This window comes from Ammospiza nelsoni, chromosome 8 (genome assembly GCF_027579445.1).
Source record: "Ammospiza nelsoni isolate bAmmNel1 chromosome 8, bAmmNel1.pri, whole genome shotgun sequence".
Classification (NCBI taxonomy): Eukaryota; Metazoa; Chordata; class Aves; order Passeriformes; family Passerellidae; genus Ammospiza; species Ammospiza nelsoni.
The window spans coordinates 14,086,998-14,114,114 of NC_080640.1; the positions used below are offsets into that span (position 1 = coordinate 14,086,998).

General features: G+C 58.7%; 4 protein-coding genes across 6 annotated transcripts; 2 read left to right on the forward strand and 2 right to left on the reverse strand.

Annotated features, from left to right (window-relative positions):
- Positions 1 to 178: 178 nt before the first annotated feature.
- On the forward strand, positions 179 to 2,846 carry PGAM1 (phosphoglycerate mutase 1). Its single transcript, XM_059476879.1, has 4 exons — positions 179 to 473; positions 829 to 1,103; positions 1,602 to 1,782; positions 1,876 to 2,846. The coding sequence occupies exons 1-4, from the start codon at positions 179 to 181 to the stop codon at positions 2,043 to 2,045; spliced, it is 921 nt and encodes a 306-aa protein (XP_059332862.1). The 3' UTR covers positions 2,046 to 2,846.
- A 544-nt stretch (positions 2,847 to 3,390) lies between these two features.
- EXOSC1 (exosome component 1) lies at positions 3,391 to 5,619 on the reverse strand. The gene is made up of 8 exons (XM_059477371.1): positions 5,564 to 5,619; positions 5,236 to 5,351; positions 5,010 to 5,084; positions 4,352 to 4,440; positions 4,106 to 4,139; positions 3,939 to 3,989; positions 3,776 to 3,860; positions 3,391 to 3,639 (listed from the first exon to the last, which is right to left on the reverse strand). The coding sequence occupies exons 1-8, from the start codon at positions 5,592 to 5,594 to the stop codon at positions 3,533 to 3,535; spliced, it is 588 nt and encodes a 195-aa protein (XP_059333354.1). The 5' UTR covers positions 5,595 to 5,619; the 3' UTR covers positions 3,391 to 3,532.
- A 680-nt stretch (positions 5,620 to 6,299) lies between these two features.
- Positions 6,300 to 11,752, forward strand: ZDHHC16 (zinc finger DHHC-type palmitoyltransferase 16). Of its 2 annotated transcripts, XM_059477369.1 has the most exons (10): positions 6,300 to 8,217; positions 8,417 to 8,611; positions 8,799 to 8,887; positions 9,097 to 9,125; positions 9,330 to 9,463; positions 9,684 to 9,731; positions 10,301 to 10,386; positions 10,658 to 10,781; positions 10,853 to 10,923; positions 11,261 to 11,752. In XM_059477369.1, the coding sequence occupies exons 1-10, from the start codon at positions 7,981 to 7,983 to the stop codon at positions 11,373 to 11,375; spliced, it is 1,128 nt and encodes a 375-aa protein (XP_059333352.1). In that variant the 5' UTR covers positions 6,300 to 7,980; the 3' UTR covers positions 11,376 to 11,752. The 2 variants fall into 2 exon arrangements, with proteins under 2 accessions (XP_059333352.1, XP_059333353.1); XM_059477370.1 differs by lacking the exon at positions 9,684 to 9,731.
- Positions 11,753 to 11,923: 171 nt separating this feature from the next.
- On the reverse strand, positions 11,924 to 27,026 carry MMS19 (MMS19 homolog, cytosolic iron-sulfur assembly component). Of its 2 annotated transcripts, XM_059476755.1 has the most exons (31): positions 26,910 to 27,026; positions 23,293 to 23,341; positions 22,458 to 22,558; positions 20,882 to 20,967; positions 20,403 to 20,477; positions 19,804 to 19,873; positions 19,480 to 19,608; positions 19,211 to 19,272; positions 18,840 to 18,926; positions 18,453 to 18,527; positions 18,098 to 18,175; positions 17,658 to 17,796; positions 17,167 to 17,321; positions 16,920 to 16,998; positions 16,539 to 16,664; positions 16,148 to 16,229; positions 15,729 to 15,826; positions 15,224 to 15,361; positions 14,835 to 14,990; positions 14,487 to 14,586; positions 14,231 to 14,333; positions 14,061 to 14,135; positions 13,800 to 13,926; positions 13,617 to 13,717; positions 13,493 to 13,549; positions 13,197 to 13,383; positions 13,003 to 13,085; positions 12,740 to 12,904; positions 12,601 to 12,660; positions 12,381 to 12,481; positions 11,924 to 12,301 (listed from the first exon to the last, which is right to left on the reverse strand). In XM_059476755.1, exons 1-31 carry the CDS (start codon positions 27,004 to 27,006, stop codon positions 12,274 to 12,276), a joined length of 3,069 nt encoding a protein of 1,022 aa, XP_059332738.1. In that variant the 5' UTR covers positions 27,007 to 27,026; the 3' UTR covers positions 11,924 to 12,273. The 2 variants fall into 2 exon arrangements, with proteins under 2 accessions (XP_059332738.1, XP_059332739.1); XM_059476756.1 differs by lacking the exons at positions 20,882 to 20,967; positions 22,458 to 22,558; positions 23,293 to 23,341; positions 26,910 to 27,026 and having other exon boundaries at positions 19,480 to 19,649; positions 20,403 to 20,478.
- Positions 27,027 to 27,117: the final 91 nt, after the last annotated feature.

Genomic DNA, 27,117 nt, shown 5'->3' on the forward strand with positions numbered 1-27,117 from the left:
CAGGCCGCCACCGGCAAGAGCCCACCAGACATCCCCGTGCCCGAGTCGCGGCCCTGTGAAACCGCTCAGACCCAGCCCGTAGCCCCGGCCGAGAAGTCACGTGTTACGTATTACTGAGTATCGTGACGTCACGGTGACGCCACGCCCTGAAGGTCGCACCGCCCTTCGCGGCCGCGCCATGTGGTACGTGCGCCTCCGCCTCGCGCGCGTTCAGCGCATGCGCCTCCCCCTTCCCACGGGCGGCGCGCGGGGCGGGGCGGGGCCGAGCGGGGGCGTTAATCGCGCGCGGCAGCGGCGTGAGGAGCAGCGCGCCCCGGTCCCTCCGCCCGCCATGGCCGCCGCATACCGGCTCGTCCTCGTCCGCCACGGCGAGAGTGCCTGGAACCTCGAGAACCGCTTCAGCGGGTGGTACGACGCCGACCTCAGCCCCGCCGGGCAGCAGGAGGCGCGGCGCGGTGGCGAGGCCCTTCGAGGTACCGGTGGACCAAGGAGGGGGTGCTGGCCAAGAGGGGGGTCGCGGGGAACGGGATGCGGCCTAATGCGGCAACATTGAGCCTGACGGTGCTGGTTTGGGGCTCTCCGATGCTGGGCGAGGGCCTCCAGTGTCGGGTCGGGGGTTCAGTGCTGCTGGGAGAGTCGTAGGTACCGCAGTGTGTTGGTTCTCCGGTACCGGTCGCGTCCTGGCCGCCGCCGCTTTCTGTAAAGACGAGGACGCGATCGGTACCGGTGCGGTGAGGCCGCCGCCCTTGCCCTTTTCACCGATTGCATAAGGCCGGCCACTCACCTTCCTGGTCTTCCCCCGCCTCCCCCTTTCCCCGTGTTTTCTAGATGCCGGCTATGAGTTCGACATCTGCTTCACGTCGGTACAAAAACGAGCGATCCGTACTCTCTGGACCGTACTGGATGCCATTGATCAGATGTGGTTGCCCGTTATCCGGACCTGGCGCCTAAATGAGAGGCATTATGGAGCTCTCACGGGTTTGAACAAGGCTGAGACAGCAGCGAAGCACGGTGAGGCGCAGGTCAAGATCTGGAGGCGCTCCTATGACATCCCTCCGCCTCCCATGCAGTCTGACCACCCCTTCTACAGCACTATTGCAAAGGTAAGATCTATTGCTCTTTTACTGCCTTGCTAAGAGTCTCTTGAAAGTTACCTACAGCATGGCCTAGCTTCCTGTATAAGGTCTCCTGTGTCTCTGTTGTGTTATCTGGGGCTGTTTTGCATGGAGATGGTAGACTTCAGGCTGAATTTATCCTGCTTCCTTCCTGTGGAGTTGAACCCCTGGGCATTGTACAGATAGATCCAAAGAAGAGGGCACAATATCTCTGTTAATCATTAGTGCCATGACCCATTCATGAATGTTTGATCTGATTTCTTTGCCCAGATAGGCAATGTATGACTTTTCCCAGGAGGGCTCATGGCCCTGTGGCTTGTTGTAGCCCCAAACCTCAACGATACTTTCTTGCTTCCACGCCTGGCTTTGCTTACAAGTAGTGAGTCCTCGGGTAGAGAATCTGGGGGAGAGACAGAATCTTGCCACCTTCTTCCCACGCTGGCGGGGGGGCACTGGGCTGCTGTGTGAGCGTGGCTGTTCTCCCAGGATCGCCGCTATGCCGACCTGACAGAGGACCAGCTGCCAACGTGTGAGAGCTTGAAGGACACCATTGCCCGGGCTCTGCCTTTCTGGAATGAGGAGATCGTCCCACAGATCAAAGAGGGCAAACGAGTCCTCATTGCTGCTCATGGCAATAGCTTGCGTGGGATTGTCAAGCACCTGGAAGGTAGGTCACCCCTGAGGGGCATCCCAGGGACCTCTCCTTCCCCAGCTGCCACTGTGGGAAGGTGCAAGAGTGACGGCACTGCTGTGTTTGCAGGCATGTCAGAAGAGGCCATCATGGAGCTGAACCTGCCCACTGGCATCCCCATTGTCTACGAGCTGGACAAGAACCTGAAACCTGTCAAGCCCATGCAGTTCCTGGGGGATGAGGAGACCGTGCGCAAGGCCATGGAGGCCGTTGCTGCTCAGGGCAAGGCCAAGAAGTGAGGGCAGGCAGCAGAGCACCACGTAGTAGAGCCCCCTGCCATCCCCCACCCCTCTGTTCACACCCCCACAGTTGTAGGAACTCGGAGCTGTGGAGCTGGAGGCGCTCCCCACGGTTAGGCCCATTCCCTCAGAGCAGGCTCTCCTCTGCAGATAGCCTGGGGGCTCCGGGCCGAGGGCTGGACATGGAGGTCTGGTGTGAAAGGGAGTCCTGTCTGCCTGGCAGTGACCCCACACCTGTCTATGCTGTGATCCCAACCCTCAGACCCTGTCTGCAGAGGGAGAGGCCAAGCAATCCCTTGCCATGCCAGGCTCCTCCTTTGCTTTGCATCCCTGGCAGCTCTCATCACCTGTTTACTGTAGTTTTGTCACTTTAGTCCTCCTGGGAGCAGTGAGGCGAGTGCAGTGCTGGCAGTGACCAAGGTGGGTACCCCATCCCCTCGTGGGTGCGTGGCACAGTGACTAGGATGCCACTGGAAGGTTGTGTTTTGGTGCATGTGGTACAGCACCCCAGGGTGGTGCTCACGACTCTGGGCCCAGCTCTGCCAGCCCCTGCTTTAACTATACTGCCTTCAGACAAGGGTGAGGGAGGGAGCCTGTTGCCTGGAGGTCTGTGTCTGCACCATGCTCATCCTGCTGGTGAAGCAGGTGCTGTTGTGTCCCACCCCTCATGTGTGTACGTGGCCTGTCACTGTGGCCTCCCCCCTGCCGGTGTCGTGAGCCTGGGCTTGCACAGGATCAGTGTAACTGTCCAACCATAGCAGCTGTCTTGTTCCAGTTCAATAAAGGAGTAATGCGCAATAAGGAAGTGTCCATGTGTCTCTGGGCCACGTGGGCTCCGTGCTGCCAGCACGTGCACATGCAGCAGTCACTGCTGGGCACGCACATGAGCCTGCAGAAGCTGTGCCACGCACAAGGAGCAAAGCTTAGCTCTGCAATCTCTGCCCGACAGGGTGATACCCTGCCATGCTCTGGTTTTTGGGCTCTGTGTGTGCCACACCCTTGTTCCAAAGGGCAGGGCATGCACGTGTGGCCTGAGGAGATAATGTCCCCAGGCTGTTCTCAGCCACAGCCCACTAGTTAGTGGTTTGCTGAGACAGGCTTTGCTCCAAGCTTGACTCCAGTGTGGGGAAACCACTGGTGAGGTGAGTGCCCAGCACAGCCGACCCAGTGCTCTGTGCTGTTCATGTCACACTATCACTCCCCTTCACCAGCACTGAAAATGTGCTTCCTTCTGCCCCTGGTGCTGTGGAAGCTGTTCCCTCAGCTGCTGTGCTGCAGGAGCCAGACCAGAGTGCTGTAGATAGCCCTGGTTCCCACATTGACTGTAAAGAACAAAGCAAGAAGCTCTCAAAAAAAATTTATTATCCATAAGTAGCAAACCTGTCCTTGCCAGTGGAGGCCTGGCTGAAGCCGTGAAGAGGGTGGGAGCCCAGGGGCTGCTCTGGCTCCACAGGCCCCAGTGCTGCAGCCCCCTGCCCCCTGGGGTGTTATGTCTGCAGGAACTGGGGCTGCACCCGGGCCACCTTCCGGAACTCCTTGGTGTGTGTCCGTGGGCACTGCATCTCGCACCAGCTGATGGGCACCATCTGCACCCCTGGGGACACAACATGTCAGGGCTGCTCCTTCCCAGACTTGCACTCCTCCATGTGGAGAGGGAGGCAGCTGCATCAGCTGCCCTAAGGCAGGGATGAGGCAGCACTGTTTTATCCCAAACCCGTCTCTGTCGCTACCTGCCTCACTGCGTGCCACCACCACGCCCAGCTCGTTCTCTGCTGTGCTCAGCAGGTAGTTGGACTGTGCATCCCCCAGGGAGATCTGGTTGGACAGAGGTTAAGGGAAAGACTTCCACAGGGGAGCTTGAGCCAACCCACTGTCCCTGAGGGGGAAGGATACAACTTTGGCCAGGACGATGTCACTGGGGCGGAAGCTCTTGTACACTTCTACCTGCGCAGGAGAGAGCAGGCAATGCCACACAGCGCCAGGCTGCTGTCAGTGGGGGCCCCACAGGCAGAACCTGGGGGCAACGGGTATGGAACAGTTCCTGGCAGTGCCTCACTGACCTTATCCTTCTCTGTGGCTCGGATATCTTCTTTCCTGAAAAAGGAGATGGAGGGATCTGAGTGCCAATGAGCACAGACAACTCAACAGCCTGTGGCAGAAGCTGTCCCAGCCTCCCTGGGCACTCAGCAGGACCTGCTGGACACCAGCCCAGTGCTCAGGGCAGAGCTCCAGCTCAGGGCAGCCAGCTGCACTGCCCACCACAGCCTTCCTCCCCCTAAAGGGAGGGGATCTAACCTTTTCCCTACCGTATGGTGCCTCGGAAGGTGGATTTCAGCGGCGTGGAGCCAACATACAGGATGTGGACCTTGGCAAAGCGAGAGTTAATACTGCAGACCTGCATGTAGGAAAAGGGGACTCAGTGGTCCAGGCAGGGAAAGGGCAAGGAGCAGGCAGGGCTGCATGGGGAGCTCAGGTCTCACTTGGCCTCCTCCACCCTGTGACCAAGCAATGGTGGGACACCTGGCAGCAAGCCAGGTGAGGAAGATTATACTTGTGCAATTCGAGGCACCAGAATAAGGCTGAGACCTGCAGTGATCCCAGTCCCTCTCCTGCCACCAGGAACATAAGAAAACTAATCCCTGGTCTGTGTCATCCTTCCTACAAGCTGCTTGAGGCACTGATCTGCATGCTCCCTGCCCCAGAAAGAGTTATGGAAGGAGAGCAAAGCCTCCCCTCAAGCCCACCTCAGTCTCAGGGGAGGTGTCCCTCATGCCAATACTCACTTTGTGAGTGAGGGACTCAAGTGAGCCCCTGGGCTGCCCCTGCCCTGGTGGGAGTTGTACAGAGGGGACTAAGAAGCTCAAGGACTCCTCACCCCACCCTATCCGTGTGCAGGAACGAAGCTCAGTAGGAGACAGAGCCGAGGCCCATGCAGTTTGTTAATGCAGCGCTCCAGTGCCCCACCTTGCATGTCACCACAGCCCCCACGTTGGGCAGGAGCTGGGACTCGCTGTCTCTCACCACCGACACCACGGGCAGCTGCAGGGCAAGACACGAGGGTCAGCACAGGATCACCAGCCGAACCCCATCGGAGCCCGATATTCCACCGCAGCCCATCAGGGAAGCTGTACAGCCTGGGCACACAGCACTCAGCCCTGGGGAGGAGCAGCCGTGCCGCGGCCGCGCTCACCTCGTTGTCCTCATTCTTTCTCTCCAGACAGCCCGCCAGCGAGGAGAAGATGAAGCCATGACGAGTGTAGGTGCCGCTGCCAGCCGTGGCCTCCTCCGTGCTGCACAGTCGCTCACCTACGACACAGGGGCTCAGGGGCTGCCGGGGACCCGGGCCCGACCGCCCCGGGCACAGCGCTCGCTCCCAGCCGGCCTAGTGCGGGGCATCCCCGGGACAAACTCCCCCGCACTGCCTCGTCCCCTGCTCCTCTCCTAAGCCACCGCGTCCCCTTCCCGGGCAGTAGCAGCCCCAGCCCCAGGAGCCCCGCACCGCCCCGGGCCGCACTCACCAGGGACGCAGTAGCGTGCGGGAGGCGCCATGCCCGCTGCCGACAGGGCATCACCAGAAAGCCCTCACCCTATTGGTTCCAGACTTCAATGCTGCCCTGTAAGCGTCTCGGCTATTGGTTCTCGCCTACCCGACGTGAGGCATGCTGGGATCTGTAGTCCGGTGACGGCAGCCAGTGCTCCCGGCATGCCGCGCGCGGGCGCTGCCCGTGGGCCGGCGGGGCCCGGGCATGGAGGCGGCGGGCGGCGGGCCCAGGTCGGCGGCGCCGGGTGGGGGTGTCAGGGCCTTGCCAGAGGCTCTGGGCTTGTGGGGGCTGTGGCTGCCGTGGGGCTGGGCGCGCTGGGCGGCGATACAGAGGCGCCTGGGGCGGGGAGCGCGGGGGCTGGGAGGCGATGGGGGATGCTCTGTGTGCTGTGGGGCAGGAGGGGCCTGTGCGGAGCTGGGAGGCCGTGGGGTCTGTGGCGTCTGTGGCCATGGAGTCTGTGGGGTCTGTGGCCATGGGGTGCGCTTGGGATGGGAGGCAGCGGGGAATGCTGCTAGTCTGGAGGGGCCGGGATGCTGCGGGGCAGGGAGAGCCGGGGTTTCGGGGCTCGACGCGGTGGGGCTGCAGGCGTGGGCAGCCTCTGAGCATGGGGCTGAATGGCGGAGAGTGTCCTGGCGCTGTGGGGCTGGGTGCTGCTGAGCCGGGGAGCCGGGCGCTGTGGAGCCACCGGAGGGTGCCACAGGGCTGCGCCTGGGTGCCCGGCCCTGGCAGGGGAAGGCCTCCTCTTTGCCTGGGGTGGGGCCAAATGCAAGGATCCCCACCCCTCGGCTGTGAGGTTGGCAGTGCTCTTGTCTGTGCTGGGGGCTGCTGTCCCATTCCCCTGGGCTCGGTGCCCCGTGGGGATGTGGGGACAGCCATGGACAGGGCGAGGGCTGGATCCCAGTGCCCGGCTGGGCAGGGGAAAGTTTCTTGACTCTACTGGAGCCTCATCTCTGTGGTTGTGCTGCTGTCTTCAGGCAGCTGCCTGGGGACAGTGGGTCTTGCTCTGGAGCAGGCTGGCTGCCTCCCCTGTGGGTTCCCTGCCCAGCAGCTGCCACTGTTGTAGGTGAGGAAGCTTCTCGGGGGGCAGGAAGGCGCTGTGTCTTTGGAGGAAAGGGCTGACCTCAACACCCGCTTCTGGCAGTATTTTGTCTTTTACCACACTGACAGCACAGGGATGTGCACCAAAAACCTGCATGTCAGGAAGCTGTTGCTCCACTTTGCACCTGCTGAGTGTCAAAGAAAAGCTCTTGGCAAACCAAAGGAGAAATGTGGAGAAAAGGGTGATGCAGGCGTTTGCATATCCCACCTCTCCCATACCAGGGCAGGAGCCATGCCTGTGACCTGGAATGGGTTGCTGGGTCTGGGGTCCTCATATCCAGCACATCCCAACCTTGGGGTCACTCCTCAGGCAGGGTGGGGGAGAGCCCTGTCTCCTTTAGGCTCTGGATGCTGCAGCTTCTGCCCTCACCCTCCCTGCTGCTCCCCAGGGGCTGTGTTGGTGGGCAGAGCAGTGCAGAGAGACGATCCTGCTGGAGGGACTCTGAGCTCTGGCACCAGAGCCTGGCACCAGGCCAGGGCGAGTGCTTGGCCCAGGCTCAAAACGTGCCTTGGCAGGACCCTGGGGCAGCCTTGCTGCTTAATATTGATGGGTATTGCCTGCACGGGTGCCTGGGGGCCCCAGCCCTGCAGATCGTTTTCCCGTGTGCTGGGCCAGATCGGGTTCCTCGTCACTCCCCGCAAAGCTCGCAGGCAGGACAAGGGGCTCAGCAGGCAGGGGACCACTGGCCATGGGCTGTTCCTGGGCCTCTCATTTGCTGGTGCGTGGCACTGTTCGAGGATGCAGGCGAGGAGAAAGAGGAAGTGTTGGGACTCTTGGAGTGAGGTTGGGGGAGCAGCCTCTGCAACTTGGTCCAGAAGTTGAGGTGAAGGGAAGTAGCATCCTTCACTTTAGGGAGGGACTAGGGGAGGAGGGGTAATCCTTTACTGGCTCCTCCACGTTTTCCTTGTGCGAATTCCGCTGTTCATGAACATGTTGGGAAGGGCTGAAATCATCCCTGGAAATGGCCCAGCATCCTGGATGTTCATGCCTTCTCTGGTTTCCTTTGAGTCAGACTCTCCGTGTCACTCCCCCGGCCTCCTCCCCGCTGGGAAAGACGAGATGGGACCAGAGAGCACCTGAGCCCAGATGCTGAGGGGCCTGTGCCCCCTGCTCCGTGCAGAGAGACATCCCGGCGACAGCGGCCCCGCAGCCTGCGGGAGCTCAGCTTCTCCAGCTCGGCATCCTCGGCAGCTCAGGGGGCTGCACTGCCGGCACCAGCGCGTCAGGGACGGCCAGGCAGCAGGGTGGCCTGCCCACGCCCAGCTCCTGTCCCCCCAGGCGTGGTGTGGCAGGGATGAGGAGCCGGCAGCGGATGTTTGCCGCCGTGATGCGTCTGCTGCTCAAGTGCCTGCGGCTGGGGCGGCGGCGGCGCTTCAGGCTGCTGCGGCAGCTGGAGCAGCTGTGGCACTACGGGCACCTCTGCCTCCGCTCCCTGCTCTACAACTCCTTCACCAACGGCGATGTGGTGCTTGACTCTCTCTTCGAGCCGGTCTACTGGCTGGTGGACCATGTCACCCGATGGTTTGGTGTGGTGAGTCCCCCTCTGGGGCAGGGTGCACGTGGTGCTGGGGCAACAGGCTCAGGGCTGCCTGTGCTTCAGGCAGGAAGTGAGCTGGGACCTCAGTGTGTGGTTCGGATTGGTTTCCTCTGGCTCTGTCCTGGCCGTGCCTCTTCCCGGGCAGCAAGGGACAGGTGCTGCCCATTCCAGTGACCAGGTCCCTTTCCTGTAGGTGTTTGTGGCACTGGTGATTGGGCTGACGAGCTCTATTGTGGCCATCGTGTACATCTGCCTGCTGCCCCTCATCCTGCAGACCTACACACCTGCCTGGATATGCTGGCACCTTGCCTATGGACACTGGAACCTCATCATGATTGTCTTCCACTACTACATGGCTATCACCACTTCACCTGGGCACCCACCACAGGTGGGGCACCAAGGGAGCTGCAGATGGTCACTGGGAACAGCCTGGTGACGTTGTTGCAGGATGCCTTTAAACTGGGGAAGCTGGCCTGGGCAGTGCAGAGTGGGGAGGCAGTGGGGCAGCACAGAGGAGAGCAGGAGTGTGAGATGCAGGATTTAAGATGCACAAATCTCTTCTGACCTGTGCACAGGCCAAGAACGACCTCACTGGTGTGTCCATCTGCAGGAAATGCATTGCCCCTAAGCCAGCTCGCACCCATCACTGCAGCATCTGCAACAGGTAGAACACCCTCCCTCTGCCTGGGGCAGCCTTTGGAACCCCGTTCCTCACCCCCTGCCTGCCCCAGTATGAGACAGGGGCCCTTCTCCTCTGCTCTGCCCCCTCCTTGTCCTGTCACTTGTAGCCTGCAGGGCTGGGGGGTGCCTGTCCCCTCCCAAGCACACCCCTTGCGCTGGCTCTGACACTGGCACTTGTCTGCTCTCTCCCAGGTGTGTGCTGAAGATGGACCACCACTGCCGTATCCTTCTGCAGTACTAACCAGTGGCACACTTCTGGGGGGAACCAGCACTGCTTCCCCCTTCTCTCCCAGTCCCTTCTCTTGAGGAGACAGCCAGCATAGGAATGGGTGATGGGAGCAGGGCCCAGAAGAACTGCCCTGGTCCATGGGCTGGGTTTGAACCCATGGTCTGTCACAGTTATGTACCCTTAACCCCAGAGGCAGCCTGGCTAAACAACTGTGTGGGCCACTACAACCACCGCTACTTCTTCTCTTTCTGCCTGTTCATGACCATGGGCTGCATTTACTGCAGCGTCAGCGGCTGGGACATGTTCCGGGATGCCTACGCAGCCATTGAGGTGAGCAGCTTCTCCTGCCACACACCAAGACTGCCTGGCTGCCCCAGGCTGAGCTTGCAGAGCAAGGCTGGGCCAGCCCCAGCCATATAGTGACTGTGCTTCCCCTCTTCCTCCTCCTGCAAGGCCCCCAGCAGCTCTGGTCCTGTGGGGTGTGAGGGGAAGGGTCCCTGTCCCGCTCCTCTGAGACACATAACTGGTGCCCTGTTTTCCGTCCCCCTAGAGAATGAAACTGCTTGAGAAGGAGAGACTGCAGGTGGCTGCCAACCAGGTGGGACATCCCTGCCCCCCAGCTGCTCCAGGCAGTGTGGAGCAGAGCTGCTGTGCAGGCTGGGTCCTGCTTGGGACTCCGTTCTCAAGGAGCACCCCACATCAGAACCAGCCCCCATGTTCATCTCACATGTCAGAGAGCTGGGGCTGGTCAGGCAGCTCTGCTGTGGACAATGCCTCCAGCAGCTTGGGGTCTGCCTCTGCACCCAGCTTCCAGGAGCTTGGGTTGGTGACAGCTTCTTGGCATGCTCAGGCCATGGTCTCCTGGTGAAGCTGCAGCACTACATACACATCTGTCCATGACCACCAGCTGCAGTGTCCTGACCAGGCCCTTGGCTGCTCCCTGCCCCCTTACCTCCAGCCCACTGTTCCTCACACCTGTGCCAGCTCTGGGTGTCTGTCTGTCTGTCTCGTGGCTATCCCAGCTGCCTCCCCCTCACCTTGGCTGTTGCATTAGTTCCAGCTGCAGTCCTTTCTTGCTGTCCAAGAAGGGGAAGGGTGCAGAGATCCCTGTCTGGCTTCAAGCTCTAAAGCAGTTTGGGTAATCCTCCCCATCTGGTCCTTTTTCAGACATACTACCAGACCCCACCACCCACCTTCACCTTCCGCCAGAGAGCTTTCCACAAGAGTGTGGTCTACCTCTGGGTCCTGTGCAGGTGAGGGGGCCCAGGGGCTGGGGAAAACAGAATGAAGCCTGTGACACTGCTTGCCATCTGCCTGCCTGTAGCTGGGCTTGCTCACTCTAGCACAGAGTTTGCTGCCCTGCCACCCTTTGGGCCACAGAGAAGGAGAGTTTTGTCTCGGTCGCAGGAGATTAGACAAGCTGACCCACTTGTGCAGCTGTGGGGAGGCAGCCTCAGCCCCCACCAGCTGCAGTGCCAGGGAAGGAAGGCCTGTGTTCCACCTGCTGTCCCTTGTCATACCTAGCTCGGTGGCACTGGCCCTGGGTGCCCTGACGCTGTGGCACGCTGCCCTCATTACTCGCGGGGAAACGAGCATTGAGCGGCACATCAACAGAAAGGAGAGGCAGAGACTGCAGAAGAAAGGCAAGGTGAGCAGAGCCCACAGCACGGGGGCGGCTGGGGCAGAGCCAGACGTGATGTGCCTCTCCCTGTCCTGCAGGTCTTCAGGAACCCCTACAGTTACGGCAGCTGGGATAACTGGAAGGTGTTCCTCGGTGTGGATGTGCCAAGGTAAAATCCTGGGGAAGCCCCTGCCTGAGAAGGTGGTGGCTCAGCAGCCCTTGGGGTGTAGGGACAACAGGGGCTCTCCTGGGGCTGCTGGGGGAGAGGACAACAGTGAACATTGATCCCACACTGCACTGGGCTTTGTAAGGTGTGGAAGATGTGGACGTCATTGGCCTTGTGCCTCAGGAGCCCTGTCTGGTGACAAGGTGGCCTGCCCAGCACACCTTTGCCAAGAGAATCTGAGCTGAGGAGCTCAGCAATTGTGGCAGCTCAGGATATGGCTTCTCAGAGCTGAGAAGCACCAAGACTTCACCTTTTGGCTGTGGCCTCACTTTCCCCACAGGCACTGGCTCACCCGTGTCCTGCTGCCCTCTCCTCACCTGCCCCACGGGACAGGCCTGAGCTGGGACCTGCCTCCGTGCGTGACGGACCAACGCGCGCCACTCCTGGCAATCTGAGGCCCTCTGCTCTGGAAATCCCTTCCTGCCGGCAGGGGAACCCACTCCACCACTGCAGCTTCCTTTGGCCAAAGTGCCTGGCAGAAGGCTGGCACATATCACTGACTGGAGCCAGGGCCATGGGGAACTCTTATGGACAGTGTTGGTGCCTGGACACCTGCCCTCTTGGCTCTTGGTGGCTGCAGGCAGCCCAGGGGCGAGGTGGCAGAGCTGCTGTTTCCTGCTCCAGCTGGATGGTGCTGGCCCTCATCAGCACAGGTACGGGCCAGCATTGGCCCAGCTCAGCTCTCTGAAGGGCTGGGCACAGAGGATGGCACCCCCAAGTGCTCCCCGGGGAGTCTTTTTAGGACCATCTACTAAATACTGTTTTTTTTTAAGGGAGTCTGTTTTTGTTATCTTGTGGGGGACGTGGACTTCTGGGGATGGGAGAAGAGGGACAACAATGTTAAAAGAAGAGGAAGGGTCTATAACCACCAGGATCTTAAGCAGCTGAACACACAGAAGAGCACTGAGGACCCAGCCCGAGCTGCATGGAGACCCTCAGAGCATTATCAAAACAGATATATTTATTCTTCTGGTACATGGGTTGTCACACACCACACGTGTGCACAGACCTGTCCTCTCCACTCACATGTGGCAGGGGCTGTCCATCACTGTCCCTGGCTGCAGCAGAGGGTGGGGCAAGCCACAAGCAGCATAGCTCCTTCCCCGCTGTGGGTGCTGGGAAGGGACTGCAGCGAGGGGTGCTGTCTGCTGGCCTGCAAGCTCCAGCCCTAGTACTCGGGCACTCCTGGGCTCTGAGGATCCAGAGGGTCCGTGGCATTTGGTCGGATGACTTGGTGGCTTAGCGAGGCGCTGGTCAGACTGTTGGTCAGCACAGGGAAAGGACACAGGGTGCTCACCTGCCTGGGCTCCCGAGCAGGAACCTGCAGGGACAGAGATGGTGCCATCAGCCACATCCCCTACACGCTGCCACCCCCTCAGCAGCTACTTCCACACACTCACCATTCTCCGCGTGCTGCCACTGCTTCCTTCCGCACCAGCCTCTTCTTGTCATCCAAAGGCTTGGCCAGTGCCCGGATAACTCGGCCCTTGTATGGGAGCAGCTGTAGGACAGAAGGGGCTCTTTGTGAGAGGAATGGATGCTGGCTGCCCCCAGGAGATCTGGGAGCCCTTGCCCCTCTACATGCAGGAGCAGGCAGCAAGGTGCTGCAGAAGCACTTACCACTGTTGTGGGCAGACTGGTAAGGGCATGGGCACAGCGCAGGGCGGCGATGCGGACAGCCTGGAACAGACAGGGATGAGGGCAGCACAGGGGGCAGGACAGAGGGGCATAGCAGGGAGGCAGGAGGGGGTGCACGCACCATGGTGGGGCTGGAGGTGAGGTTGAGGAACTTGGTGACCAGTGTGTCGACATGCAGGCTCATGATCTGGGGAGCTTCAAGCAGCAGTGGGTGGAGGCAGCTCAGTGTGGAGAGCTGTACTACACGATCTGAGCAGGACAGGGCCTCAAGCAGGAGGGAAAGCAGCTGCAGAGAGAGGGACAACACAGTTACATGAGTAACCCCAAACCATGCACTCCACAGTATCACAGCTCACCCTGCTTGCCACCCAGGCTGGCTCTTACCGTGGGCAGCTCTGTCACCAGCACAGGTTTGGGGAGGTGATTGAGCACATGGGACAGGCCCTTCAGGTAATTGGCCTTCACATCTGTAGAGAGCAGAGATGGTTACAAGCAGCCTGCAGAAGGAGGAGATGGTGGCTCAGGTCCCCTGGTTAAAGGGTCAGGAGTGGTGAGGCTGGGCTGGGGGTGGCACTCACCGGGGCCAGCCCCATGGAAGCCTCGCACCAGCTTGGGGACGTTGTCAGTGAAGAAGCGCTGGCGGAACATGATGCGCACGTCAGCATGGCAGCCCTTGTGCAGCACGTCCGGGGACTCGGCCATGAGCAAGGAGAAGCCATCGGCTGTGGCAGGGCCCAGCTCCGTGTCACCCAGCAGGCCCAGCAGCTGCAAGGGAGAGACCCCTGAGACACAGTGCCCTGCTCCTGGGGGTCCCCAGCCAGCCATGGGGGAGCAAGGCAGGTTTCTTAGACCACCCAGCCCCACTAGCACCTACCTTGTCTGTCAGGCAAGAGCTTAGAGGGTGGTAGCGCAGCACCAGGGCTTTGGTCACCTGTGCAGGTAGAACAGTCAGTGCCAGGCTGGGTCCCCCTGCCCCACTCATCCAGGACAGGCCTTACCCAGAGCAGCAGGGTGAGTGCCTGCGTTCGGCGGGGCCCCTCCGCAAGGCTGGGCTCCATCCTGTTCACTGCAAGCTGCAGGATTTCATCCAGCTGCTGCCCTGGGGATGGAAGGGACAAGCTGAGCCATTCCTCCTGTCAGCAGTGGGCAGGGACACCTGGCATCTGCCCCAGCCCCCTTACCTGCTGGGTGCTTGTTCACCAGCCCTGCAAAGCACTTGGCAGCTGTGGTGGCCGTGAAGGGACAATTGGAGGAACAGCTCAATGCCAGCAGCTCCCGGAGCAGCCATTCCTGCTGAGGGATTGCCACCTGGAAGAGACATAGAATGTGTTATGGCCCAGGGCTGCAGCTGCTCCCTCAGTCTGTCCATGGAGCTTGGTGTGGACAGAGGCTGGAGGGTGCTTGGGCAGGGCTCCTCTCCCTCCTGCTCCCCATCAACGCACATGGCGGGGCAAGGAGCAGACGAAGGCCATGAGGAGGGCGACAAGGCGTCTCTGTGCCTCCAAGTGCTCCCCATCCTGCAAAGGAAGAACAGTGTCCATGTCATCACAGTCCTTGCTGCCAGCCTGTGCAAACATCCTCATTCTGGTGCCCCAGCCCCAATCAAACATACCCCAAAAGGCTGGAAGGAGCAAGGAAAACTGTTTTGGGGTAGGAAGGAGACATCTCCATCCAGAAAGAGGGGCACCACATGAGACACACTCTGGGCAGCCAGCCTAGGAAAAGACATTGTAGTGTGCTGCTTTGGAAGGGTCACCAGAGACCTCCCAGGAGGCACAGGGCCACCCTGTACAGACAGCAGCAGGGGGCATGCAGCCTGCTACCTCCCCACGATGGAGCACCCAGCTGTCTCCCCCAGCCTCACTCACTCAGGACTCAGGTGAGTGGTGGCAGCACTGATGACTGGAATCATGGCAGCCAGCACCTCTTCCTCCAGCAGTGCCTTGCCTGGCAGTGTATGGGTGCTCTCTGCAGGTAGTGGGAGGAATGGAACTTGCTGGAGCCTGCTGTTCAGAAGGAGGAGGCAGGCACAGCCCCCTGAATGCAAACCAGAGTGGGGTAGGGCTCTGGGACAAGGGCAGGGAGCAGTGAAGCCCACTTTTGACAGCCATGGGTGCCAAAAGGCATCAGCAGTGGCACAGACTGCAGGATCAGGGACCCCTGAGAGCCCAGGACTTGCCTGCTCTCCCCTCTCCCAACTCCAGCCCTGCACTTACCTGGCATGGCTGCCTGCACAGCCATGGCCAGCAGGCATGGCACCACTGTCTGGTGGAAGTACCAGCAGCCCTCAGCATCCTGCTGGCACTGCAGGGCCACACGGTGCAGGCTCTGGCACACAGAGATCACGTCTTGGGTGTTCTTGGCCTCAGTCCCTGCAGGGCACAGTCACCAGCAAGTCAATCAGCCTCAACAGCCAGCCCCCTGATCTGCACCAGGATCCTGGGACAATGCAGCTCTTCTGACTCCCACTCCACCAGTGGGATGCACAGCCCAGGTGTGGGTTCCTTGTGCCACTGCCATTCCAGCTCTCTCCCAGCCATCACCAGTAACAGGAAGCTCCTGCCCAGACACGCTCTGTGGAGCTGCCTGCAGGAGCTCCAATTACCTTTCTGCACCTTCTGGAGATGCTGTAGCAGGATGGGGACAGTGTCCTTCACGATGCTGGTGTGGGTGGACACAGCTGCCAGGGCCTGCAGGCAGCGCTGCTGCAAGGAGTGACGCTTGTGGTGGCTCTCCTCCCGCTCTGAAGAGGAAACACAGCTCAGAGGGGGACCTGGGGACATCCCACCCAGGCACAGCAGGGCCCACACCCTGCCAGGGTGGATGGGGTGAAGCAGCACAGCAGACCCAGCCCATGCCAGGCTCAAGGCACTCTGCCTGCTCTGCAGCTGGGCAGCTCCTTCCCACAAGGGTGGCCCTGGCCCCACACAGGCTGGCTGCCAGACCAGCCACAGCCTCCCCTGTGCCAGCACACAGTGCCTGTGCTGGGAAACCCCAAGGACAGCCACCAACCTACACCACACAACACAGCCCCACTGCCTGGCAGGAGCCAAATAGGGATGGAAAAGGCTTTACCCCAAAACCAGTCACCACTCCTTTCCCAGCCCCACCTGACTGCAGCTCCTCTTCAAGCCTGGGTACCATGTGTCCAGAGAAAACCTTTGGGTAGGTGGGGGCTAGGGACCCAGCTGCCTCCATCGCTGCTTCGCTGCCAGGGGGAAAGAGAATGGGAAAGGTGATGCAAGGACTGCAAATCCAGGGCTGCTTGTACACCAGCTGCACAGACCTGGCCAGAAGGTGTCTCCAGAACCCCATTTCTCAGCAACTTGCCTTTTTCACCCCTCAAGCAGGCAGAGCAGAACCCCTGCTTTGACAGGCTCAACTTTGTTATTTCCAGCCCACGAACTGTCTGGTTTATTCCATGCAGTCTTCTTGTTCAGAGCGTTCCTGTGCCTTCCCTCAGACTACAGCAAAGCCAGGCTTTGTTCCTCCACCCAGAGTGTGGGCATGATGCCAGCCCTCTCCTCACCTGCTCTGGGAATCCTCCTCATGCAAAGCAAGACGGATGAGGTGATCCACAACCAGCTCCAGATTAGAGGAAGACAGGAAGCCTGTAACAAGAGCCATAGAGGAATCCTACCCTTGGCCAAAGACAAAGATCCTGGTGTGCTGGACATGATCCTTCCCCCTCATCCAGGCCAGCAGCAATGCAGCAGCACACAAAATACCAGGGATAAAAGGTGCCCAGCACAAACAGGTAAGAGAGAGACCAAATGTCCCTGGAGCTCCTGGCTTGGGTAGAACACACTGCTGCTACTCCTGTGCACTTACAGGCAGCAGGCAAGGATGTCCCAGCAGCCACCGTGTCTCTGAGAACACAGTGACACCTCCCCCTCTCTCAAGAGAAAAAAGGCACCAACCTTGCAGGGAGCCCACGACAGTCAGTGCCTTGATCCCAACCAGCTGCAGCTGCACACTGGGATCCAGCAGCGCCGAGAACACCACAGAACAAACGGGGGCTTGGTGCGACAGCAGAGGGCTCTCATCTGGAGAGAGGGGCAAGGAATCACTGCCAGTGTCTGGCTGTCACCACACAGCCACCAACACAGCACTTGACAGATGCTTTCTGGGGTGCTGCTTTTGATACCCAATCATGCAGGGTCCCTGGGACATGGCAGGGGCTCACACATGCAGCCACACTGGCCAGTGAGTTCTCCTTGTGTGTCAGCATACAGGAAAGTGAGGTTAGAGCCAGGAGCTCCTGGGATGCAGATGCCTCCAGACGGACCAGCCACCCTCACCTTCTTCCACATGTCCCCATTTCTGCTGCAACTCCAGGAAGCCTAGCAGCATTTCCAGGATTGTCCTCCTCTGGCTGCTCTGCAGGGACACAAAGGTGTAACCCAGATCACCGTCACTGCTGGGACAGAGCTGCACCTCAGCGCAGCACTGCAAGGCCACAGGGTGCCCATGGGGTCTCTGCCCACAGCCAGGGAAGGACATCCTCTCAGACACCCTGCTGCCCCAGGCCCCGTGGGTGCCCCTCACCTGCGTGTGCTTGGTGTACTGCTCCAGCAGCAGGGGCAGGACGCTGTGGCTGATGCACTGGTAGGTGCGGAGGGAGGCGCCCGCTGCTGCCTGCAGGAGTTTGGCACTGGGCCACACCAGCTTCATGTCGGGCTCGCACAGATGGTGCCTGCAATCTGAGATAGGCTGGGCGTCAGCTGCTCCTCTGCCTCGCGTGCAGGGACACAGCTGATAGCAGGCTGGGACGTGCTGCCAGGGCGCAGCTCTGAGCTGCAGCACAGCCTCCCCAGCTGAGCAGCTTCCCACAGCTCCAAGCGCACAGAGTGCAGTTCCAGCAGAGATGGAAGCAGCTCAATCCCCTTATCCTCCCTTTCTGCAGCCAATTACCTTGGAGAAGCCAAATATTGCTGTGAGGACTAGAAAGAAAAGAGGCTTGAAAGACAAGAGGAAGGCACATGTCTACTTAGGATGCTTTCAGGCATGGCTGCATGGGGCAGGTCTCTGTTAGCTACCTTGCAGGATGCTGCTGAGGAAGGAGTCCAGCAGATCCTCAGAATCAGAGCTGAGCACGGAGCAGGAGAGGCAGGCAGAGAGAGCACGCAGTGCAGTCAGGCATTCCGTCTCAATCTTCTCGCTCGCTGTCTGGAACACCTGCAGGAAAGGCCACAGGATGAGCTGAGCTCCACTGCCTGCAACAACCACGGGCTTCAGGCTCCCAGCGCAGGCTGAAGGGCTCAGGCTCCTTCCTGCCTCACTTCCCATGGGATTTCAACATGCAGCATGGCACATTCAAGCCACATGGACATGCTGATAGGGCTGGCTTGTCCCCTCCATTTTCACCGGGGGCAGTCCAAGGTCACAGGTGCGACTGCTGGGAGACACGGGGCCCACCTAGTCTGGCAGAGAACTCCTGCTCAGAAGCCCAGCCCAGGTGGAGCCCTGCAGGACTCACCTCTCTGCGCAGGGATGTCCAGAGGCTGGGAAGGAATTCCTGCAGCTCCTTCTGCCCATAGATGGCACAGCAGGCAGTCTGCAAGAGGAAGACAGGAGAAAGCATCACAGAGAAGCCAGTACAAGGAGGACACAGTGCCGGGACACTGCCCATGAACTGGCAGGTTCATGCTGAGCTGCAGAAATCACTCAAGAAAAACAGGAAAGAGTGATGCAGGGCCAAACCAGGACTCTGGTAATTGTGGCTCTGCAAAAGAGAGTCTCTGGCTGGCAGGAAGACGGGCTCAGAAGTGGCTGGCAGCTGCTACTGCCACCAATCAGCTGTAGGCTGAAGGGAGTAGGGGATCTCTCCTTACCAGAGTCTGCAGCGAGTCAAGCTTGGCACTTTGCAGCTCTGAGTCCAACTTCTCAATAAGCAGAGGGAGAAGGAACTGCAGAGAGAAACACTTTAATTCAGCCCATCCCCTGTACCACCTTGTTCATGGCCCTGCAAGGCTGCAAGTTCAGCCTCTGCCAGGAGAGCAGAGGTGAAGGGGTACCTGCAATAGGCAGCCCCTTCCCAGGGTGTCAGTCAGCACCCTCCCCATGACCAGCCCCAGCAGAAGACAGGGCTGCCCAAGTGCAAGCTCCTGCTCCCAGTTTTCCCCATCGCACAGAGCCACAGCAGGAGCTGCAGCACTACGAAAGGCAGCCCGTGCTAAGGGAACAGTGAGCTGCACAAGAATCCCCAGGGAGCTTTGCACCTCAGCAAACTGGGTTGTGGAGGCCAGTACAGCCCGGAGGCTCAGGATCAGGTCTTCCCTCTGGATGCCATGAGGATCATTGGGGGGCTGGAAAAGAAGCAGAGAGCAGGTCACCCACCATTGAGGAAACATCTCAACCCAGCCATCAGCCGAAGCTGCATCACTTCATCTCCAGCAAGGCAGCAGCAGCACCAGTCATGGCAGCTACTTTGGCACCTGCCTGTCAGCCTGGGTACAGCTCACAGCTGAACACTGCCCAGCCAAGACCCTTGGCCACCCTCTCATCCCATTCCCTGGAGGGGACACAACCCCCTAAGAAAACACTAGAAAGAAATAAAGTACAGGCTGTGGCACATGGCAGACTCACTCACAGGAGTAAAATCAACAGGGAAGTAGCAGGATGTAACTTCAAACAGCTCCTCCACAAAGGGACCTGCAGACAGAGGAGAGGGTGAGCAAAGATACTGGGCAAAAAAGGCACAGCAGCTGTGTTCAGCACCCACGATAGGCCAGCTCTGCACCTTTTAAAGTATGTTAAGGACCACCCTATGCCTGGTCAGACCCAAGAGCCATCCCTCCAACAGATCAAAGAAAAGGGATATGTTTCCCAGTCAGCTCTGCATGGCAGGTTTAGGCTCACCCAGGGCATAGTCCTTGGCAATGAGATCATGCACAATCTGGAAGGCCACCAGCAGATTGCGGGGATCCTTTTCCCCATCCATGACCTGGATGAAGCCGAAGGTGAAGTTGGCACCCAGGCCTTTCAGCTCTACAGAAAGAAGGAGCGTGAGGAGGTGCAGCACATCAGACCTTAAAACATGGCATTAAATCAGCCAAACTGCTGAGCCTCACAGTCCTTTTCCAGGTCTCTCAAGCAGAGCCACAGAGCCCTTGGAGAAGGTGAAAGTGAGTAATTTTCCCAGCCTCAACAATCCCAGAGTGGTTCTGGCATCTGGCCCCTCACCTTCCTCCCTGGTGCTCATGAAGTTGGTGATGATGCTGTAGACTGTGTGGCGGTCCAGCTGCAGCAAGGACTGAAGGGAGGAGCAGAGCAATCAAAACCATCCTCTACACATGGCAGCACAGCTACCCACTACCCCACATGCCCTTGAGAGAGAGCAGGACCCCCAGCAGCTCAGCTGCTGCTCCCTAGCACAGAGATGCCATTTATCACATGCAAAGTGTGCATGCCTATGCAATGGCACATGAACATGACTCTGTCCCATCACATCAGTCACACCAGGGCCACACATGCTGCCCAAGGCACTGCCAGCAGAAACAATCTTATTTGTGAGGAGAACTGGACTGGGGGCACTTAAACACAGAGAATGGGGCAAAAGGAAATAATTCCTCTAGGGCTGAGAAAAGAGAGGACAACGGCCAAACAGGATTCTTGGCTGCTATCCGTCTCTCACAGTCTCTCTTGCAGTGATCCAAGCTGTCTCTGAGCTCTGCAGAAGCACTACACTGTGCTAAATGGCCAGTCCTCAGGGCAGGAGGCCACTCCCAGACACACAGGGAGCAGAGATCAATGACAGGAGGATAGAAAATCACATTGCTCACCTGCACATGTACCTCCTGGAAGATAGCCTTGAGCACAGACACTGCTAGCCCTGGGGACAGCACCTCACACATGCTCTGGGGACAGGAAGAGGAAAGCAAGAATACAATACCATGATGGCAGCCACATAACAGAGCTCCTGCCTCCATGCAGCAGCTGCCTGCAGGATCCTCTTCCACAAGAGGGAGAGCTCAGCATTCCTTCCCCAGACAGAACAGAATAAGATGCCCAACATCTGTGCTGCTCCCCAGGGTGGCCAGGGAATCCTTACCACAGGGCAAGAAATCAAGGCAGTCTCCTGTCCCTGGCTCCTCCACAAGAAGCACAGCAGAAGAGAGGAGACAGGGCAATGTTGCCAGATGGGCTGACAGCCCAGCCAGACCCTGCTCACACAGTGCTCCAGCCCATACCCAGGTGTTGCACCTCCCTGGCACTGCTGGGGGATGCAGCCCAGCACTGTGGGCTGGGGGTGTGAGCTCACCAGTGCCCGGAGTCCCTGCAGCACCGAGGGAATCACCAGGTGATTGTCTTGCAGCCGGCTCTCATAGAACAGGACCAGGTGCAGCACTGTCAGAAACAGACCCCAGTGTGTGTTAGCCCTAGGAAACACAGCTGCTGGCTGCTGGCCCCAGCTCAACCACAAACTGGTGGATTAAGAGTGAGCACATCTTGCACTGGTGAATGGGACAAACTGCTGCTGTTGGGTGCACCCACCTGGCTCCAACACCTTTGCCCTCCTCTTGTAAGCAGCCCACGCCTAACTGCAGCAGGGCAGCAGCACCTCTGGCTGCTGCAGAGGTGCAGGTGCTACCCAAGAGGCGTTTGCCCTGGCCTGTCCAGACATGTGGATGCAGACACCAGCAGCAGAGTGGCAGTCTGCTCAGCAGAGGCTGGAGGATGTCATGGGGTGGGGTACAGAGCTGGGGCAGGAGCTCTGGCTTCCTCCAGCTTGGCTCCACAACACGTTCCTGGCCCCTGAGTCACGGCCACGGGCGCCTGCACACCCCAGCCCTGGGGAGTGGCAGCAGGAAGCAGACTGGAAGAGCCGGCTAGCAGCATCCTGTGCCCACAGCTGCTGCAGAAACTCAGCCCCCCAGGAGGCAGCCTGACGCAGCACTTGAGAAATTACCTGCGTGAGCAGGGACACGAGGCTGTAGCACAGCTCACTCCCCTTGCTCAATTGCCCTGAGTCTCTTTTCTCCTTCAAGTATCCCCACTGAACCTCCCCACCTCTGGCTGCCCCTCCAGAGCACCCCAGTTCCCATCAGTCATCACACCTGTCTCCAGCTACTGCAGCAGATAAGGTTCTATGCACAGCTGCTCTCAGCCCCGCCTGGCTGCAGCTAGAGAGCCAAATTCCAAGGACTAAGCATCTTTTACTTCCATCCTCCCCTTCCTCCACCTTACTTACTAGCTAGGCCCCCTGTCTAGCCAGCCTGCTGGCATAAGTTCAGCTTCTCATTTGCAAGGCCTCCAAGCCCAAGCCAAAGCTTGCTAGCACTTACTGGTTTTCCCTGCTGCCAGCCAGCTGCTAATGGGGCATTTAACACAGGCAGACCTTCTCCTTGCCTCCATGAACAGGGCATCTTCCCCTCCCCACCCCAGTGCCCCAGTCCATTCCCATCCTTACACTGATCTCCCCTCCTCCCCAAGCCCCAGGGTTCCTCCTGAGTTAAGCTGGTCAGGCTGCAGGGCTGCAGTGTGACTTGGTGTGTGAAGGACAGTGTTCCTGCTCTGAGTCACCACCCAAGGATTCTGACATACAGATGTATCCCCAATGTGTCCCACGTGGCGCTGAGCACACCTTGGTGTGCAACACCCACAAACTGTCAGGGGCCCCAGCTGTCCAGCAATTTGGTGTAGTGACCTGAATTGTGTGGTGAGTTTGGCAAAAAGGCTGCAGCACAAAGCTTTGTGGACTTTGGACTTTGACTCTTAGAGACATGTACAAGGTTGTCACAGTGTTCAATCAACCCCTTTGCCAACTGCAAGACAGACATTTTAATAGCACAGGCTTTGTCCCCAGCCAGACACTCAAGGGCCAGAAAAGCCCTTACCTTCCTTCTCCTGGAGCAGGGAGTAACACTGGAGCAGGACTTGCGACAACAGCTGGATGCCTCGCCCTCGCATCCGAGGATCTGTGTTCTCCAGGCAAAACCTAGGCCAGGAGGGGAGAAAGCCCAAGAAGCCTGTTGTGAGCAAGTACATCCAAGCAGGAAGCACATCCTGAGCAGGCTCAAAAACCAAAGAGGTGTCCCTCTGTGGGCCCGACCACGCCTGACTTGCTGACAGAGTGGAAACAGACTCCTCTCCCCCTGTCTGTGCTGCACATGTGCACTCAGCCCCAGGACCATGCAGAAAGAAATCCAAGTTCTCAAGTCAGAGCACAGAAAATGCTATTGCACCATGCTCCCAAGATCACAAGGGTCAAAAAGGATAAAGTCTCTTACAATGAGGCACACCCAGCCCCCAGGTTGGGATAAATGAGCCTAGGCCATGACAGTTTGGACACAAAAGCAGAAGCTGAGTGCCAGCCAACTTGTGACACGGTGTTGTGCAGCTGTGTGCTCAGGCAGCTCCTGCTGGGGACAGCCCCAGCTGAAAAGTGCCCTGCAGCATGCTGCCTGCCACAACATCTCTCCTCTGTCCTGGGAGAGCATCAGGAGCTGCTCTGGCCTTGCTCTGTCCCAAAGAGCTCCCACATCCAGGGAGGGCAAAGCACTGCTCAAGCCCCACGCTGTGAGCAGACAACATCCTGTCCACTGCCATGTGTCATCCAGTGCTGAAGCTCATCCTGGATGAGCACACTTGTCCTTCTCACTCTGCCTCCTTCTGGGAATGTCCCCTGCAAGGCCCTTACACAATGTATAACTTGCATAAGGCTTTTCTTACCCCAGGGCTTCCACAAGCTGCAGCACCGTCCACCTTCCATCCTTCACCCCTGGAGAAAGGAGGTAAAGAGAGTGAACCAGAGAGATCATGCAGGCATTTTACTGGAGATGGGTGCTGGGACACCTCCCAGCACTGCCCTGGGAACAGCCAGTCAGTGCTGCCGCCTCACCAAGCACCAAAGGAGCCATGTGCACTCAGCTGGTGGGGCTGCCTCCAGCCCTGCCTGCAAACACCTCTGAGACTGAGAGCTGAGAGGAGACAGCCAGGGGAGAGCTTGCCTGCACTTTGTCTCACCCTCTCCCTGCAGCATGGCTGTATGTGTGGCTCCTAAGAGAAGTCTTGCTGTGTTCCACTTCTCTGAGATACTAAAACCCCCTTTTCCAATGTGAGCATGCTGTGAGGAGACAGAGGGCAGCTCTCCAGGTGCTTCCTGAGGGAGAAGTGGCTGAACAAGCAGTGCAGACACTAGTGATCACTCAGCTTCCCACCTTGGCTCCATCACCTCCATGCTGTGCAAGAACTGCACTAACTCCTTCCAAGAGGGAGGGCACAGAGAAAGGCAGTTTTGTGGACAGAGGAAGATAAAATGCTGGGATTCCTGGAATCTGTTTCCAACTCTGACTCAGATTCCTTGCCAGGTTGCCTCATTCACCTATGGCCTCCGTACTCTTGCAATTCAACTGGGGGAAGAGTCACTCCTCAGGAGGCTTTGGAAAAGACCTGCTTGCTGTACCTTACAAGAACCTTGGCAGAAGGGCAGGTTCTCCATTCCTGCCACCCATTGCCAATGTGGCACCTCCCCAGAAGGAAAGCTCTGTGTACATTCTCTGCTCAGACATATGCTGGCAGGCATGGGACTGCCTTCCTTCAGACCCCTAACCTGCAGTCAGGTGTCAAGTGACATTGCTGGAAAACAAGCAGCACCCCTCACTTTCTGCCTGGACAAAACAGCATTCCCATAAAAAAACCCCAAATCACCTGGCAGTCACTGAGACTGAGTGTCTTTGCCCAGAGGCACTTCTGGGCACTCTGGAGGGACCTGCTCACCTCTCTGCCCTGCTGAACCTACATGACTGACAGGGCACTCACCCTCTGAGAAGCCCAAAGGTTTCATTATGGGCTTTCCCAGGCCTTGTTCTAGCTAGTGTCTCCTGCTGCTGCAAGCCTTTACTGTCCCTTCCTAAGCAGTTAATTCCAGTATTAAGACACACTGTTCATCACAGAGCTGTCTCTAAGGATGGGATGACAGTGTTTTCTGACAGTGTGTTCTGACAGCAGGCAGTCCTGACTCCAGAGACAGAGCTTTCAGTCCTGCCTGGCGCAGCAGGGAGAGGGAGCCTGAGCTGAGAAACAGAACAGATAAGGGGAGCTGTGTGGAAAAAGAGCCCAGCAAGTCTTGGAATTGACGGGCACAGACTGAAAAGGGGGCACCCTCAGGGACAGCCATGACGCGCTGGCAAAATTTCCTGCAGAAAAACAACAGTGAAACAGCAAGCAGATGCTTTGCATCAGCCAAAACAGAGTGGGCTGCAGAGAGAGCTTGGATGGCCTCTCCACATCCAGCATCCCAGTATGTCGCTCTGCAAGCTCTCGAAGAGCCCTTGTGCCTCTGCACCATCATAGAAAAAGTCTGAGGCAAATGCCACCTCTGTGGCCAGGTGCTCTGCCTCTCTGTGTCTGCAGAGACTGAAAGCAGCTCTACACAAAGCTTCTGGCTCCCTACTCAACAGGAAAGAGCTGCAGTGCGATGGCCAAAGCACAGTCAGGTACTGATACACCCTGAGGTCAGCAGCTCCTTTGCTCAGCTCAGCAAGGGAGCTCCCTGTGCTCTCAGGGACCCCCGTGTGACCAGCGTTGCCTTGCCTCACACAGTGTGGCCACCCCTCCCTGGCACAGCCTGTGAGTGTGGTGTGCCCGTGGCCAGCACAGCTCATGGACCTGCCTCATCAGCACGGCAAGCACAGTGGTGAGCCCTGAAACTGCTGCCTCCACATCTGGCAGCAGCACATATGCCCCAAGGTTAATCAGGCACCTTGAATCCCTTTACCAGGAGGGGCTGCCTTGCTATTCTGGCATTCCTGTAGCTCCCAGAGACTTAGCAGAAGGAAGCCATTCACCCTGTGCTTGATTGCTACTTTGAACCAAGCTGCTCTCTTTCCTGACAGGTCACTCCCCCTTTCAGTGTCCTTCTAGGTATTAGTCCCTTCTGAAGGACTTCATTCTTGTTTCCCCCACACCTTCAAAATGTGAGCACAACATTCACAGGGAATGTGTAATGGATTCTGTAACAGCAGTAGCCTTCTCTCCCCATTTTTTAAGATGAATTCAGCCTCCTCCTGCCACCCACTGACCCATGCAGCCCAACCTGCCCATGACAGCACCAAGGCTTTCAGGCCACTTGCCAAGTTACACTCATTTTAGTCCTTAGCAACAAACTGGTGCAACAAACTGGTGAAGCTCAGTGTGGCTGTAACAGCAATTGCACAATGGCCATGAGCTTAGAAAAGACCTCCCTATCCTTTTGCTCAAGGACACACAATGCAATTTAATCCTTTCTGATGTGTGGTTCTGTACGAGGTCAGAGGGGCTCAAGGACACTTGCCAGCACCACTGTTTGTGAAGGGGGGCTTGTCACGAGAGCCACATGGCTGAAAAGGGCTGGGAGGAGCAAGAGGGGAGCAATTCTCTTTGTACGTCTTACAAGAGACAAAGCTTTCTCCAGGCACTTCTCTAACATGACAACAGCAGTTGTAAGGTTATCCTTCCCCACGTACATCCCAAATATGTCGGAGACTGTGTAACCCCTCTGCACCATCTTGAATGTCACATAGCTTAGAGAATTCTTCCCAATTTCCCTGGCATTTTCTTCAATCTGTGTTACATGAGCCACTGGGTTTCCTTTCTGTTTTGCCAGCTCATCTCATTACCAAGACGCTACATAGCAGTTCACAAGCCATCAGGCCTCGGGAAAGGTTCTAGAAGGTACCTGTCTGTGTAATGTAACATACACAGACAGCCCCTCTCGGCTCTCCGAGCTCCTTCCCGAAACATGCTGAAGCCACTGCCTACACGCACAAAAATATCACCTTATCCTTAGAAAGCCACATTCCTGAAGCTGTAACTTCCGTATGCAACAAAGTCACCCAATTGCTGTTCGAAGGAGAAGGATAAATTATGCAATGAAAGCAAATGCAAAGTCTTGCTAGAAACCACAGAGAGGGCGCAGTCTGCAACTGTCACCTCCCACGGTCCCTCAGCAAGGCCATGAGCTCTCGTCCCACTGCCGATTTCTCTGCCACGCACACGTGCCTCGCTCCTGGAGCCCCTGACCCTCGCGGCTGTCCCGCTCTTACCGCGCACCTCCTGCAGCTCCGAGCTGCAGGCCCTACCCTCCCCTTTCCCACGTGCCCTGCCCGCACGGCAGCCCCACAACCCACAGACACGCTCCGTCCACACCCTACCCGACCCGACCCGACCCTGCCCTGCCCGCAGCCCCACGCTCCCTCCCAAACCCCTCCCCACGCCGCCACGACCCGCCCGTGCCCACGCCCGCCCCAGGCCCCGCCGCCGTGCCCACGCCCAGTCCCGCCCCGCTCCGCCCCGCCCCCGCGCGGTACCTGCCGCCACCTCCGCGGCACGGCTGTCCTGCTGCCCGGACACGAAGTCCCGCACGGAGGCGGCGAGAGCCTCCGCCCCGGCCCCGGCCGCCGCCATGACACCCGCGCGCAGGGCCGCGGTCCGGCCCCCGCACCCCGCCTGCGCCTGCGTGGGGGCGGAGCCGGCGGTCACGTGTGCCCGGGGGGCGGGGCGGCCCCGCGCGCACAC